This window comes from Nerophis ophidion, linkage group LG16, assembly GCF_033978795.1.
Source record: "Nerophis ophidion isolate RoL-2023_Sa linkage group LG16, RoL_Noph_v1.0, whole genome shotgun sequence".
Taxonomy (NCBI): domain Eukaryota; kingdom Metazoa; phylum Chordata; class Actinopteri; order Syngnathiformes; family Syngnathidae; genus Nerophis; species Nerophis ophidion.
In genome coordinates this window covers 52,862,932-52,880,966 of record NC_084626.1, presented here as the reverse complement: position 1 = coordinate 52,880,966, position 18,035 = coordinate 52,862,932, and the positions used below count along the sequence as shown (strand labels likewise).

General features: G+C 41.8%; 1 protein-coding gene across 2 annotated transcripts in view; it reads right to left on the bottom strand.

Moving 5' to 3' along the window:
* The window catches only part of slc41a1 (solute carrier family 41 member 1), a 128,928-nt gene that overhangs the window by 59,201 nt on the left and 51,692 nt on the right, over positions 1-18,035 (bottom strand). For both annotated transcript variants that reach the window (XM_061875512.1, XM_061875511.1), the window contains 2 exons: positions 13,904-14,020; positions 12,927-13,725 (listed from right to left, as the gene is read on the bottom strand). In XM_061875512.1, coding sequence (XP_061731496.1) covers positions 12,927-13,412 — 486 coding nt within the window. In that variant the 5' untranslated portion in view covers positions 13,413-13,725; positions 13,904-14,020. The remainder of the gene's footprint in view (positions 1-12,926; positions 13,726-13,903; positions 14,021-18,035) is intronic.

The following is an 18,035-nucleotide window of genomic DNA, read 5'->3' as shown; positions in this document are numbered from 1 at the left end:
CTGCGATGGCTTACTGTACTTTGCAGTACCAAATTGGCAGCTGAACCTCATGGCATGGAAGGTTGATGCAACTTTGGCAGCGTCATAGAGACCTGAGCCAGTGTGTCAGTTTCAGCTTTCTGGGACTGGAGTTGAGGACTCCAGTTTTGACCCCAGTGATATGTCGTAAAGTTCATGTACATGTGGAGCGACTCTTATATTTTACCTTCAATGTTCGAAAATAGCAGGTGTTACATACAAACCCATTTTCCATATGAGTTGGGAAATTGTGTTAGATGTAAATATAAACAGAATACAATGATTTGCAAATCTTTTTCAAGCCATATTCAGTTGAATATGCTACAAAGACAACATATTTGATGTTCAAACTGATAAACATGTTTTTTTTTTTTTCAAATAATAATTAACTTAGAATTTCCTGGCTGCAACACGTGACAAAGTAGTTGGGAAAGGGCATGTTCACCACTGTGTTACATCACCTTTTCTTTTAACAACACTCAATAAACGTTTGGGAACTGAGGAAACTAATTGTTGAAGCTTTGAAAGTGGAATTCTTTCCCATTCTTGTTTTATGTAGAGCTTCAGTCCTTCAACAGTCCGGGGTCTCCGCTGTCGTATTTTACACTTCATAATGCGCCACACATTTTCCATGGGAGACAGGTCTGGACTGCAGGCGGGCCAGAAAAGGACCTGCACTCTTTTTTTACGAAGCCACGCTGTTGTAACACTTGTCTTGCTGCAATAAGCAGGGGCGTCCATGATAACGTTGCTTGGATGACAACATATGTTGTTCCAAAACCTGTATGGACCTTTCAGCATTAACGGTGCCTTCACAGATGTGTAAGTTACCCATGTCTTGGGCACTAATACACCCCCATACCATCACACATGTGTAAGTTACCCATGTCTTGGGCACTAATACACCCCCATACCATCACACATGTGTAAGTTACCCATGCCTTGGGCACTAATACACCCCCATACCATCACACATGTGTAAGTTACCCATGTCTTGGGCACTAATACACCCCCATACCATCACACATGTGTAAGTTACCCATGCCTTGGGCACTAATACACCCCCATACCATCACACATGTGTAAGTTACCCATGTCTTGGGCACTAATACACCCCCATACCATCACACATGTGTAAGTTACCCATGTCTTGGGCACTAATACACCCCCATACCATCACACATGTGTAAGTTACCCATGCCTTGGGCACTAATGCACCCCCATACCATCACACATGCTGGCTTTTACACTTTGCGCCTATAATAATCCGGATGGTTATTTTCCTCTTTGTTCTGGAGGACACCACGGCCACAGTTTCCAAACACAATTTGAAATGTGGACTCGTCAGACCACAGAACACTTTTCCACTTTGCATCAGTCCATCTTAGATGATCTCGGGCCCAGCCAAGCCAGCGGCGTTCCTTGGTGTTGTTGATAAATGGGTTTGGCTTTGCATAGTAGAGTTTTACCTTGCACTTACAGATGTAGCGACCAACTGTAGTTACTGACAGTGGTTTTATGAAGTGTTCCTGAGCCCTTGTGGAGATATCTTTTACACACTTATGTCGGTTTTTGATGCAGTACCGCCTGAGGGATCAAAAGTCCGTAATATCATCGCTTACGTGCAGTGATTTCTCCAGATTCTCTGAACCTTTTGATGATTTTACGGACCGTAGATGGTAAAATCCCTAAATTACTTGCAATAGCTCGTTGAGAAATGTTGTTGTGAAATTGTTCGCCAATTCGCTTCGAAATTGGTGACCCTCACCCCATTCTTGTTTGTGAATTACTTAGCATTTCATGGAAGCTGTTTTTATACCCAATCATGGCACCCACCTATTCCCAATTAGCCTGCACACCTGTGGGATGTTCCATATAAGTGTTTGATGAGCATTCCTCAACTTTATCAGTATTTATTGCCACCTTTCCCAACTTCTTCGTCACGTGTTGCTGGCATCAAATTCTAAAGTTAATGATTATTTGCACAAAAAAATATATTTATCAGTTTGAACATCAAATATGTTGTCTTTGTAGCATATTCAATTGAATATGGGTTGAAAATCAATCAATCAATCAATCAATCAATGTTTACTTATATAGCCCTAAATCACTAGTGTCTCAAAGGGCTGCACAAACCACCACGACATCCTCGGTAGGCCCACATAAGGGCAAGGAAAACTCACACCCAGTGGGACATCGGTGACAATGATGACTATGAGAACCTTGGAGAGGAGGAAAGCAATGGATGTCGAGCGGGTCCAACATGATACTGTGAAAGTTCAATCCACAATGGATCCAACACAGTCGCGAGAGTCCAGTCCAAAGCGGATCCAACTCACTGACTTGAAATTCATTGTATTCTGTTTACACGAGAGCAAATAGTCAAACAGTTTAAGAACAACCTTTCTCAAAGTGACATTGCAAGAAATTTAGGGATTTCAACATCTACGCTCCATAATATCATCAAAAGGTTCAGAGAATCTGGAGAAATCACTCCACGTAAGCGGCATGGCCGGAAACCAACATTGAATGACCGTGACCTTCCATCCCTCAGACGGCACTGTATATCACCACATGGGCTCAGGAACACTTCAGAAAACCACTGTCACTAAATACAGTTGGTCGCTACATCTGTAAGTGCAAGTTAAAGCTCTACTATGCAAAGCCAAACCCATTTATCAACAACATCCAGAAACGCTGCCGGCTTCTCTGGGCCTGAGATCATCTAAGATGGACTGATGCAAAGTGGAAAAGTGTTCTGTGGTCTGACGAGTCCACATTTCAAATTTTGTTTGGAAATATTCGACATTGTGTCATCCGGACCAAAGGGGAAGCGAACCATCCAGAATGTTATCGACGCAAAGTGTAAAAGCCAGCATCTGTGATGGTATGGGGGTGTATTAGTGCCCAAGGCATGGGTAACTTACACATCTGTGATGGTATGGGGGTGCATTAGTGCTCAAGGCATGGGTAACTTACACATGTGTGATGGTATGGGGGTGCATTAGTGCCCAAGGCATGGGTAACTTACACATGTGTGATGGTATGGGGGTGTATTAGTGCCCAAGGCATGGGTAACTTACACATGTGTGATGGTATGGGGGTGTATTAGTGCCCAAGGCATGGGTAACTTACACATGTGTGATGGTATGGGGGTGTATTAGTGCCCAAGGCATGGGTAACTTACACATGTGTGATGGTATGGGGGTGTATTAGTGCCCAAGGCATGGGTAACTTACACATGTGTGATGGTATGGGGGTGTATTAGTGCCCAAGGCATGGGTAACTTACACATGTGTGATGGTATGGGGGTGTATTAGTGCCCAAGGCATGGGTAACTTACACATGTGTGATGGTATGGGGGTGTATTAGTGCCCAAGGCATGGGTAACTTACACATGTGTGATGGTATGGGGGTGTATTAGTGCCCAAGACATGGGTAACTTACACATGTGTGATGGTATGGGGGTGTATTAGTGCCCAAGACATGGGTAACTTACACATGTGTGATGGTATGGGGGTGTATTAGTGCCCAAGGCATGGGTAACTTACACATGTGTGATGGTATGGGGGTGTATTAGTGCCCAAGACATGGGTAACTTACACATGTGTGATGGTATGGGGGTGTATTAGTGCCCAAGGCATGGGTAACTTACACATGTGTGATGGTATGGGGGTGTATTAGTGCCCAAGACATGGGTAACTTACACATGTGTGATGGTATGGGGGTGTATTAGTGCCCAAGACATGGGTAACTTACACATGTGTGATGGTATGGGGGTGTATTAGTGCCCAAGGCATGGGTAACTTACACATGTGTGATGGTATGGGGGTGTATTAGTGCCCAAGGCATGGGTAACTTACACATGTGTGATGGTATGGGGGTGTATTAGTGCCCAAGGCATGGGTAACTTACACATGTGTGATGGTATGGGGGTGTATTAGTGAACAAGACATGGGTAACTTACACATGTGTGATGGTATGGGGGTGTATTAGTGCCCAAGGCATGGGTAACTTACACATGTGTGATGGTATGGGGGTGTATTAGTGCCCAAGACATGGGTAACTTACACATGTGTGATGGTATGGGGGTGTATTAGTGAACAAGACATGGGTAACTTACACATGTGTGATGGTATGGGGGTGTATTAGTGAACAAGACATGGGTAACTTACACATGTGTGATGGTATGGGGGTGTATTAGTGCCCAAGGCATGGGTAACTTACACATGTGTGATGGTATGGGGGTGTATTAGTGCCCAAGACATGGGTAACTTACACATGTGTGATGGTATGGGGGTGTATTAGTGAACAAGACATGGGTAACTTACACATGTGTGATGGTATGGGGGTGTATTAGTGCCCAAGGCATGGGTAACTTACACATCTGTGAAGGCACCATTAAGGCTGAAAGGTACATACAGGTTTTGGAACAACATATGCTGCCATCTAAGCGCGGTCATTTTAATGGACGCCCCTGCTTATATCAGCAAGACAATGCCAAGCCACATTCAGTATGTGTTACAACAGCGTGGCTTCGGAAAAAAAGAGCGCGGGTACTTTCCTGGCCCGCCTGCAGTAAAGACCTGTCTCCCATGAAAAATGTTAAAGTTAAAGTATCGATGATTGTCACACACACGCAAGGTGTGGTGAAATTTGTCCTCTGCATTTGACTCATCCCCTTGATCACCCCCTGAGAAGTGAGGGCGCATTATGAAGCGTAAAATACGACAGCGGAGACCCCGGACTGTTGAAGGACTGAAGCTCTACATAAAACAAGAATGGGAAAGAATTCCACTTTCAAAACTTCAACAATTAGTTTCCTCAGTTCCCAAACGTTTATTGAGTGTTGTTAAAAGAAAAGGTGATGTAACACAGTGGTGAACATGCCCTTTCCCAACTACTTTGGCACGTGTTGCAGCCATGAAATTCTAAGTTAATTATTATTTGCAAAAAAAAAAATAAAGTTTATGAGTTTGAACATCAAATATGTTGTCTTTGTAGCATATTCAACTGAATATGGCTTGAAAAGGATTTGCAAATCATTGTATTCTGTTTATATTTACATCTAACACAATTTCCCAACTCATATGGAAACGGGGTTTGTATGAAAATAGACATGATCATCAGCATAATCCGTTGCACCCCGTGGTCCAAAAATGACGGTGCTTATATTTCAGTTGGAGCTGCCTGACAACAACACTGGTAAAAAGGAACTGAAAGCTGTTTTAGAAAATTTTCTATCTGGCCTTAATTGGTACCGTTCCTAAGAAGCACTGCATGACCTTTGCAGACCATATATAACTCCTAGAACCAACCCTTGGTGTGGTGTTTTGGGCCATGGTAAGGAGGACAGAATGACATTTTTGGCTGCCAAGTCACTAAGCGGAACTATGCAGACATCTCCAGGTCATTCTGGACATTCTTTTTCTGGGCCAGCCTTCAGTGGGAAGGATGCCAGAAACTCTGCGTGAGTTTGTGCTGTGCAAAAATTGAAGTCCCTAACATTAAAAGACCATAATGAGGCTTTCTAGTGGCCGCAGACTACCGCACACTCCGAAAGTGCAGGAATCACACGGAGTAGAGAAGTTCCACTTGCCCTGCGGCGAGGACAGGATTAAAAAGAGTGTCCTGGACTTTGGGGTTACACAATCAGATAGCTACTCAACACCCAACAGCTTGTCAAGCTTCTCCTTGCATCTAAGCACTAAACTTCGCCCATGGCCTGCTATGGAGGGAACAGCAATGCTGTTTTGGATAACAGAGAAACCACAACAGCATGGGGCCTGACACGGGACAGCGGGAAAAATGTTTGACCTCATGCCATTCCAGATCGAGTGGGAATACCTCTTTACTTGGGGTGTAATGGTTTGTTTTAACGACGATTCGAGGCGATCCGGAATTTGTGGTTGCCGATACGATCCGAAACATACCGGATTGACTCAGTAAGTTTTTTGGCAAGAAAAATATTCAAGCGGTGTGACTGTGAAATTAGGGCTGGGCGATATATCGATATACAACAGGTGTGGGTATTACATCCATCGCGATCGACTGGTCGATCTCGGAGGGTGTGTCAGTCGATCTCAAGCCGGGCATTAAAAAATGTACATAAAAATGAGCAATCATCAATCATACCAAGACTTCACTTTCGTCAGTTGTTTGACATTCTCGGCACCCGAGGATCTTGTGAGATGACGCTGGCTGCTGCGAGCTCATATTTAAGAAAAAAATCACTAACAGGGCGGACGCAGAGAAACACATTTTATTTCTAGAGACTCCGTACCTACTGTCAAAACTCTAAAGAGCGACTGCACACTTCCTGTCTTCACCATAAAAGACCTGTTTCATCCTGCCTGTGCTAACAAAATAAGAGTCTCAGAAAGCTAGCAAGCTACGGAGTTTGATGCCAATGTATTTCTCCCCCGCCCTCAGCGACCGCTCCCTCTCCTCGCTCGCCCACACACTCACTGACGTCACTCACCTGCTGCCAGACATTAAAGGGCCACACACATATGCTACTCTCATAACAAAGTGTTTAAAAAGGAGTATGCAAGTTGGACAAATGAGATGCCAAATCCAACCACTTTCATGTGGTATTGGACAGAAAGGAGGACTTTTTTTTTCCTCCATTTGAAAATGCGGATGTTATTAGCACCACTGTCTGATTCCAATCAATGCAAGTCATCAGAATCAGGTAATACACCAACTTATATTCTTGTCTTCATGAAAGAAAGGAATCTATGTGTGTTAAACATGCTTGTATTATCATTAAACACATTTAACTTGTTTACAAAAATGTCTCTTTCATAAATAAATAAATATAAATTATAAATAGGAATGAGGTAGATCTCCTCGACTTGGTCAATTGAAAAGTAGCTCGCCTGCAGAAAAAGTGTGAGCGCCCCTGATATACACGATATATCGCGGGTTTGTCTCTGTGCGATATAGAAAATGACTATATCGTAATATTCGAGTACACGTTCTCACGCAGGACTTTTAGCTGCGGGCGTACACTTCAGGCTCTCCTCACAGACAAGCAGGCGCAAATTCTTACATACGTCACAAACTGTCAGGTCATACGTCACGTACACGCCCTCGCAGAGCAAAGAGGTAGCGGCGTGGCTAACGTTAGCCGCTAACGTAGCCGTACGAGAGAAAGAAGGTGCGGATCTGGTAACAAATGAAGTAAGACTTAATAAAAACCACAGGGGGTCCATCGTCTGGCGGTGGTTTGGCTTCAAGTGGGAATATGTCCAACAGACAACCGTAATTTGTCAAGTGTGGGTGGAAAAGCGTTGCTATAAAAAGTAGCATTACTGCTAATATGTAGCATCGTTTGAAAAGTCACTCGCAAGAGAATGAAGTGAATTATATTTATAAGTGAAGTGAATTATATTTATATACCCTTTTTCTCAAGTGACTCAAAGCGCTTTACATAGTGAAACCCAATATCTAAGTTACATTTAAAGCAGTGTGGGTGGCACTGGGAGCAGGTGGGTAAAGTGTCTTGCCCAAGGACACAACGCCAGTGACTAGGATGGCGGAAGCGGGGATTGATCCTGCAACCCTCAAGTTGCTGACACGGCCGCTCTACCAACCGAGCTATACCGCCCCAGAATGAAGAGAATTTCATAACCTTAGTAACCTACCACGTAGTGAAGGATGAATACTATTTGATTTCCTATTATGCAACTCATTTTTATTTGACACTTAAAATGTTTCTGGAACTTTCTGTTTTGGAAATGACATGAATGTTTGTGCCACTGCTTAATAACTTTAATAAATACACTTTTGGTCAATTGACTTAGTTGTGATTTCCCTCTCTGCATGAAAGTTCAAAAGTAGCATATATGAATGCAGTATGGAGAAACATGTTTTAATGTAGACACATAGAATCATCATACTGCTGTGATTATATGCATCAAGTGTTCATTCAAGGCTAAGGCAAAATATCGTAATATATATTGTATATTGCAAAATGGCTTAAAAATATTGCAATATTAAAAAAAGGCAATATCGCCCAGCCCTATGTGAAATAAATCCTGGATAGTGCAGGTGAAAAATCCAATATTTTTGGTCTTTTTTGTAAGGGAATTAGATGTAAAAAAAAAATAATGGACACAAACAAGCAAGTAACAACAATTAATAGTAGAGGTGTAATGGTATGTGTATTTATATTGAACCGTTTCGGTTCGGAGGTGTACCGAACGAGTTTCCACACGGACATATTAAGTAGCGTACCGCACGTTGTGTAAACAATGCACACTGAGGCACAACACACGGCATGCTAGCAGCGACCGGGCTACGACAGACTGACCACACCTCCTCTTTTGCCGGGCTGTCCGGGTGGAGTTTCTTAAATGCCTCCAATGTCCCACATTTTAAGTTAGGTTTGCGTGTATTTTCAATGCAAATTCAGGCTTAAGAAGGGGTTTTGTGGGTTCTTCCGAGGATGTTGTAGTCGTAATGATTTGTGCAGTCCTTTGAGACATTTGTAATTTGGGGCTATATAAATAAACATTGATTGATGGTTAAAAACAAGACAATTTGTGCATGCAGCAGCATTGGTGAGGGAGGGGCAGAGACAGAGAGAGCGAGAGAGTTATGACAAACGCGCATGAATCGCCAGACTCTCCTTTTTATCCATCGATTTATCAGATTTTATTTTTTATTATCTATAGCGGGGGTGTCAAAAGTGTGCCCCGGAGGCCATTTGCGGCCCACAGCTAATGTTTTAAAGGCCCATGGCACATTCTAAAAATACTATTAAAATAAACAAAAACATAAACAAAAGTGAAATGAAAAAGCTTGAAGGCTAAATGTAATTTAGAAAAAGTTGCAACGTTGATTGATAAAACAAAGCTGTTTTTATTTCTTTCAAACTGTCATTGCTCCAAACATAATATTGAATTAAAATCAATCAACCTATCCAAGGTTCGCATTACTTCACATCAAATATTCCACTAAGAAAAATATTTTTGGTGGAAGATTTTGCAAATTTGGTAAAGAAATAACCCAAAAATGTATATTTTGTTGTTTTCTTACTGTATCGGAAATGAACCGAACCCTGACCTCTGAAACGAGGTACGTCCCGAACCAGAATGTTTGTTTACCGTTACACTCCTACTTAATAGCCAATGCAGTCACATCTTATTTGAATAAAGAACAACCAACACTTTCAAGTTGAACCTTTTCTGCTCATTTTCAGCATTCAAGACATTTTCAATAAAAGTACAGTAGCCAACATTTTAACAGTAGATTCACCATTTTCAACATTAAAATAATACAATATTACGATCAAAAATAAGGTGCAGCCAACATCTCTTTTGGTTAAATTAGCAGAAGATTTACCTGAAAAATGAAGTGTAACTAAATCTTTAGAGATTAAATGAGCAGTGGTTTGACCTGCTACTGCTCTCATTTTAATCAACGCGGAACATCATCAAGACATAAGGAAAGTGACAGCGGACAAGTTTCTGAAACATGGCTGGAGGTTGGATACTTAAAAGACGTGTGACCACTTTTAAGTCATAAATATATATATATTTTAAAAACATGTGAAATAATACTCACACTGAGTGTTTATTCCACTGTTTTCAGGCCTTCGTCTCAAGCTGCTCCGTCAGCAAACTGACTTCGCTCTCACTTCCATTTTTGCGTTTGCAATTCTGCCACAGCTGAAAGTTGTTGTGTTGTAATTAACGATATTGTCTTGTGGCGTTTGCATTTGGTGTGACCTTTCTCCAACATCGTATCTAGCCGCCATTTTTAGTTTGGATGACGCCAAAGATGGGCAGACAGTAGAGATGGCCGATAATATCAGACTGCCGATATTATTGGCCGATAAATGCTTTAAAATGTAATATCGGAAATTTATCGGCATTAGTTTCAAAAAGTAAAGTTTAAGACTTTTTAAAACGCCGCTGTACGGAGTGGTACACGGACGCAGGGAGAAGTACAGAGCACCAATAAACCTTGAATGCAAGGCATACTTGGTCAACAGCCATACAGGTCACACTGAGGGTGGCCGTATAAACAAGTTTAACACAAATATGCGCCACACTGTGAACTATTGCGGGTTTGTCTCTGTGCGATATAGAAAATGACTATATCGTGATATTCAAGTAAAATATCTTACGCAGTTGCTTTTAGCTGCGGGCATTACACTACAGCAGGGGTCACCAACGCGGTGCCCGTAAGGACCAGATGAGTCGCCCGCTGGCCTGTTCTAAAAATAGCTCAAATAGCAGCACTTACCAGTGAGCTGCCTCTATTTTTTAAATTGTATTTGTTTACTAGCAAGCTGGTCTCACTTTGCTCGACATTTTTAATTCTAAGAGGGACAAAACTCAAATAGAATTTGAAAATCCAAGAAAATATTTTAAAGACTTGGTCTTCACTTGTTTAAATAAATTCATTTATTTTTTTTACTTTGCTTCTTATAATTTTCAGAAAGACAATTTTTGAGAAGAAATACAACCTTAAAAATTATTTTAGAAATTTTAAACACATATACCTTTTTACCTTTTAAACTCCTTCCTCTTCTTTCCTGACAATTTAAATCAATGTTCAAGTAATTTTAAATTTTTCTATTGTAAAGAATAATAATACATTTTAATTTAATTCTTCATTTTAGCTTCTGTTTTTTTCGACAAAGAATATTTGTGAAATATTTGTTTAAATTTATGATTAAAATTCAAAAAAATTATTCTGGCAAATCTAGAAAATCTGTAGAAGAAAATTTAAATCTTATTTTAAAGTCTTTTGAATTAATTTTTACATTTTTGTTCTAGAAAATCTAGAAGAAATAATGATTTGTCTTTGTTAGAAATATAGCTTGGTCCAATTTGTTATATATTATAAAAAAAAGTGCAGATTGGTTTTTAACCTATTTAAAACATGTCATCAAAATTCTATAATTAATCTTACTCAGGAAAAATTACTAATGATGTTCCATAAATTATTTTTTTTATTTTTTCAAAAAGATTCGAATTAGCTAGTTTTTCTCTTCATTTTTTTCGGTTGAATTTTGAATTTTAAAGAGTCGAAATTGAAGATAAACTATGTTTCAAAATTTAATTTTCTTTTTTTGTGTGTTTTCTCCTCTTTTAAACCGTTCAATTAAGTGTTTTTTTCATCATTTATTCTCTACAAAAAAATCCTTCCGCAAAAGGAAAAAAAATGTACGACGGAATGACAGACAGAAATACTCATTTATTTTTATATATATATATAGAGAGAGAGAGAGAGAGAGAGAGAGAGAGAGAGAGAGAGAGAGAGAGAGAGAGAGAGAGAGAGAGAGAGAGAGATTTATTAAAGGTAAATTGGGCAAATTGGTTATTTCTGGCAATGTATTTAAATGTGTATCAAACTGGTAGCCCTCCGCATTATCAGTACCCAAGAAGTAGCTCTTGCTTTCAAAAAGGTTGGTGACCCCTGCTCTACAGGCTCTTCTCACTCTTTCCTGTCTCTACTTCTCACCGACAAGTACACCTTCTTACATACGTCACATACTGTCGCATGAGAGGTAGCAGCATGGGTAACATTAGCTGTGATGCTAGCGGAGTGGTGCGAGTGGTAATAAGAGAGAAAAAAGGTGCCAATCTGGTAACAAATGAAGGAAGAATTGATTCCTAAGAAAAAGAGCACAGGGTCCATCGTCTGGCGGTGGTTTGGCTTCAAACGGGAATATGTCCAACAAGTATGCGGCAAAAGCGTTGCTACAAAAAGTAGCACCACTGCTAATGTGTAGCATGACTTGAAAAGTCCCCCGCTAGAGAATGAAGAGTGCTTGAAACTGCGTGTCCGTTCGGTGCCATTCCCACAAAATGCTGAAGCAACCATTTCCAGATTGTATGAAAAAAAAATAGTCAACAACAGAATTTAATAACGTCCGTAGTAACCAACCACATAGTGAAGGACATACACTATTTGATTTCCTGTTACGCATTTTTATTTGACAGTTATGTGTGACCTCATGCACAAAAGTGCACTTTATTGGTTTTAAACTTTTGTAGTTGCGTTCTGTACAAAAAGTGCGCTTTAATTGAGTGTTGTTTTGATATGTCATCTTAGTGACATCATGCACAAAAGTGCACCAATAGCTTGTTTTAAAATGTCTCTGACAATCTTGCACTTTCTGTTTTGAAATGACATGAATGTTTGTGCCACTGCTTAATAACTTTAATAAATACTATTTTGGTAAATTGACTTAATTATGGTTCCCCTCTCTGCAAGAAAGTTTAAAAGTAGCATATATGAATGCAGTATGAAGAAGAATGTTTTAATGTAGACACATAGAATCATCATACTGCTGTGATTATATGCATCAAGTGTTCATTCAAGGCTAAGGCTGAATATCGAGACATATATCGTCTATCGCGATACGGCCTAAAAACATTGAGATATAAAAAATAAAAAAAAGACCATATCGCCCAGCCCTACTGTGAACCCACACCAAACAAGAATGACAAACACTTTTCGGGATAACATCCGCACCGTAACACAACAGAGCAAATACTCAGAACTCCTTCCGGGACGCTACAATATGCAATAACCAGTTGGTTCAAATATTTCAGTGACAAACTTACACAGTATGTTCGTAACATTCGGCATAACCGGTTCTCTGCTCAATTGCTTGACATAAGCTTATCTTTATCCAAAGGATTTTGAGATTACCCCACCTTAAAACGGTGTAGTTCCTGCTATTTACATGCAGGTATTTGTACAAATGTCCGGTAGTCTACCAGGTATGTAGAGAATCTTAGACCCCAGGACTAACAGGGTTAGCCCTGAGTACAACATACATGGGTGTTGTTATGGTCAACAATTTGACCATGGACCTATTACTGTATTATTTGAATGTTGTTCGGAATGTAGCATGTGTTCCGTATGTTGGGATTGCTCACCTGGACAATGTCTAGCACCATTCCTGCCGCCGCTGTTCCAAACCCGGCCAAAAGGAAGGGAAAAACCACCTGGAGACCAATGGTGAAGGAGGTCTCTTTGAGGGGTGCCGGCTGTTCAGGGTTTTGATCATTACTGATGTCGTCGCTCTCGTTGCTCTGGCTGGCGTTCTCCAACAGAGCATCCTCCTCCCGCTGACCTTTGGCGTTGGCCCGACAGTCCATCACCGCGACTATCTCCAACCTCTCCTCGTTCCCAGGCATCTCGTTGGTCATTTCTGTGAAAGACGTCACCTCTTTGAGCTCAAAGTCGCCCCCGGTCCCTGGGCTCCCTTCCTCGAGTCCCTGAGTGAGGATCACCGGGTGGACGGAGGAGTTGGAGTTGAGGAAGGCCGGAGCGAGGGGCCCCCCCTCCTTCTTCACCTCAACGGCCCCGGAGGACATGTTGATGTCGGGCAGTTTGTCTTGTTCTTTCGACCAAAGTACCATGCGGAAGCCTTTGAAAGACGATGGTCTTGACCAAAAAAACAAGTAGAATAGACTAAATCTGACCAACTGTGATGAGGAAGTGACTGGAACACCTGACCTGGTTTTGAACCTGATCGGCCTCAATAACTTATCCCATTAAAAATTGTCGACAGGGATTGACGGTCAGCATTAAAGCCCAGAGAGAAAGCGCTCTTGGGCAAAGGGATTGCAGCGAGGCACATGCAGCCGCTTGTCTGTAGACTCCGTGATCCTGTCGATGTTTTGGGAGCAGGACCAGTATGTTCTCCATTCAATGCAAGCTGCTCCCTGCGAGCTGGCGAGAAACACAAGACAATATTCGAGTTCAACGACTGGCGTTGGGACTTACCACAAAAAAAATCTCCCTTAAGTCATTTCTGTACAGGTCATTTTGAAGTTTAAGTCCAGGTAACAGGTTAGCGAAGCACACTCTCTGTGCGCTGATGGTAGCAGACTGGCTGGCGATGTCTCACCTTACACCACGTGGCTGCTGGAAAGGCCTCTTCAGTGAAGATATTTAAAGGTCTGCCGCACAAGGCTAGAATTACCGGCCAGAGAAAGGCACCTCTCCAACCGGAGTGGACAGTCGGCTGGAAGAAGAACACATCAGTTGATTAGATCTATTCTAGATTGAGTTAGCCGCAATGCTAGTTTATTTATTTTCTCACGATAACACAAGGGTGTCAAACACGCGGCACATGGGCCGGATCAGCCCCGCGAACACCTACAAACCCCGTTTCCATATGAGATGGGAAATTGTGTTGGATGTAAATATAAACGGAATACAATGCCCCAAGTGGAGGAGTTCAAGTACCTAGGAGTCTTGTTCACGAGTGGGGGAAGAGTGGATCGTGAGATCGACAGGCGGATCGGTGCGGCGTCTTCAGTAATGCGGACGTTGTATCAATCCGTTGTGGTGAAGAAGGAGCTGAGCCGGAAGGCAAAGCTCCCAATTTACCGATCGATCTACGTTCCCATCCTCACCTATGGTCATGAGCTTTGGGTCATGACCGAAAGGATAAGATCACGGGTACAAGCGGCCCAAATGAGTTTGGGTCTATCCCTTAGAGATAGGGTGAGAAGCTCTGCCATCCGGGAGGAACTCAAAGTAAAGCCGCTGCTCCTCCACATGGAGAGGAGCCAGATGAGGTGGTTCGGGCATCTGGTCAGGATGCCACCCGAACGCCTCCCTAGGGAGGTGTTTAGGGCACGTCCAGCTAGTAGGAGGCCACGGGGAAGACCCAGGACACGTTGGGAAGACTATGTCTCCCGGCTGGCCTGGGAACGCCTCGGGATCCCCCGGGAAGAGCTAGACGAAGTGGCTGGGGAGAGAGAAGTCTGGGCTTCCCTGCTTAGGCTGCTGCCCCCGCGACCCGACCTCGGATAAGCGGAAGATGATGGATGGATGGATGGACAATGATTTGCAAATCATTTTCAACCCATATTCAATTGAATGCACTACAAAGACAATATATTTGATGTTCAAACTCATGAACTTTATTTTTTTTGCCAATAATAATTAACTTAAAATTTCATGGCTGCAACACGTGCCAAAGTAGTTGGGAAAGGGCATGTTCACCACTGTGTTACATCACCTTTTCTTTTAACAACACTCAATAAACGTTTGGGAACTGAGGAAACTAATTGTTGAAGCTTTGAAAGTGGAATTATTTCTCATTCTTGCATAGCTCGGTTGGTAGAGTGGCCGTGCCAGCAACTTGAGGGTTGCAGGTTCGATTCCCGCTTCCGCCATCCTAGTCACTGCCGTTGTGTCCTTGAGCAAGACACTCTACCCACCTGCTCCCAGTGCCACCCACACTGGTTTAAATGTAACAGATATTGGCTTTCACTATGTAAAGCGCTTTGAGTCACTAGAGAAAAGCGCTATATAAATATAATTCACTTCACTTCACTTATGTAGCGCTTCAGTCGTTCAACAGTCCGGGGTCTCCGGACTGTTGAACGACAGTCAACAGTCAATCAATCAATACTCAATCAATCAATACTGAGATTGACTTTGAATTCTGAACCATCTTCAATCAATTTGGAACAAAAAAAAACAAACCGAAGACTTCAGAAGCTTTACGTTCACTGAAAAGAGAAGCAAAAACCTGCAGATTTTGCGGGTTAATACTGCTTTTATTTTGAAGTTTACTTTGCACTGAACAGAAAGTCACTGTGTGCACTGTTTATGCTGTGTAACTAGACAAGAGTATGTTGTGTTACTTAACTTCTGTGAGAATACAAGCACACAACATTTAAAGGCCACTTCTAGGATGATAAAATAACTTGTATTGTTTGTTTTGACGAGTTTAACTCATATTTTCACAGGTTTGTGTAAAGCATACCCGTCAACACTTCCTGTTCTCCATGGGAAAGTACCTTATATTGCCCTTTTTCATCCTGTTTAAAGAGTTTCCCCATGAATTTTCTATGAGAGATAACTTGATATTTCAAAATGTTATGGAAAAATGTTGCTTATTTTTAAATGCTGGCGTTAAGTTCATGCCTGAACTAATGTATTATAACTCGGCTACGAAAATGCAGTGCTACCATCCGATCATAAACTTTATTTTGAAGTCACTTCGGGTTTGCTGGCGGACTCATTGTCGTCGACTTGATGCAGCTTTCCTGTTGCGACATTGCGTGAGATTAGTAAACCTTACTTGACATTACAAGTTACAGACATGGACTTAGAATTGTGAACAATCTTGTAACGAAAAAACAAAAACACCGAAGACTTCAGAAGCTTTACGTTTACTGAGAAGAGAAGGAATAACCTGCAGATTTTGCCTGTTAATACTGCTTTTTTTTGGAGTTTACTTTGCACTGAACAGGAAGTCACTATGTGCACTGTTTATGTTGTGTAACTAGACAGGAGTATGTTGTGTTACTTGACTTCTGTGTGAGCACGAGACACAACACTTCTAGGATCATATAATAATGTGTATTACAAACCCCGTTTCCATATGAGTTGGGAAATGGTGTTAGATGTAAATATAAACAGAATACAATGATTTGCAAATCCTTTTCAAGCCATATTCAGTTGAATATGCTACAAAGACAACATATTTGATGTTCAAACTCATAAACATTTGTTTTGTGCAAATAATCATTAACTTTAGAATTTGATGCCAGCAACACGTGACAAAGAAGTTGGGAATGGTGGCAATAAATACTGATAAAGTTGAAAAATACTCATCAAACACTTATTTGGAACATCCCACATTGAACAGGTGGGTGCCATGATTGGCTATAAAAACAGCTTCCCAAAAAAATGCTCAGTCTTTCACAAGAAAGGATGGGGCGAGGTACACCCCTTTGTCCACAACTGTGTGAGCAAATAGTCAAACAGTTTAAGAACAACCTTTCTCAAAGTGACATTGCAAGAAATTTAGGGATTTCAACATCTACGCTCCATAATATCATCAAAAGGTTCAGAGAATCTGGAGAAATCACTCCACGTAAGCGACATGGCCGGAAACCAACATTGAATGACCGTGACCTTCCATCCCTCACACGGCACTGTATCAAAAACCGACATCAATCTCTAAAGGATATCACCACATGGGCTCAGGAACACTTCAGAAAACCACTGTCACTAAATACAGTTTGTCGCTACATCTGTAAGTGCAAGTTAAAGCTCTACTATGCAAAGCAAAAGCCATTTATCAACAACATCCAGAAACGCTGCCAGCTTCTCTGGGCCCGTAATCATCTAAGATGGACTGATGCAAAGTGGAAAAGTGTTCTGTGGTCTAACGAGTCCACATTTCAAACTGTTTTGGAAATATTCGCCATCATGTCATCCGGGCCAAAGGGGAAGCGAACTATTCAGACTGTTATCGAAGCAAAGTTGAAAAGCCAGCATGTGTGATGGTATGGGGGTGTATTAGTGCCCAAGGCATGGGTAACTTACACATGTGTGATGGTATGGGGGTGTATTAGTGCCCAAGGCATGGGTAACTTACACATGTGTGATGGTATGGGGGTGTATTAGTGCCCAAGACATGGGTAACTTACACATGTGTGATGGTATGGGGGTGTATTAGTGCCCAAGGCATGGGTAACTTACACATGTGTGATGGTATGGGGGTGTATTAGTGCCCAAGACATGGGTAACTTACACATGTGTGATGGTATGGGGGTGTATTAGTGCCCAAGGCATGGGTAACTTACACATCTGTGATGGTATGGGGGTGTATTAGTGCCCAAGACATGGGTAACTTACACATGTGTGATGGTATGGGGGTGTATTAGTGGCCAAGACATGGGTAACTTACACATGTGTGATGGTATGGGGGTGTATTAGTGCCCAAGACATGGGTAACTTACACATGTGTGATGGTATGGGGGTGTATTAGTGCCCAAGACATGGGTAACTTACACATGTGTGATGGTATGGGGGTGTATTAGTGCCCAAGGCATGGGTAACTTACACATCTGTGATGGTATGGGGGTGTATTAGTGCCCAAGACATGGGTAACTTACACATGTGTGATGGTATGGGGGTGTATTAGTGCCCAAGGCATGGGTAACTTACACATGTGTGATGGTATGGGGGTGTATTAGTGCCCAAGACATGGGTAACTTACACATGTGTGA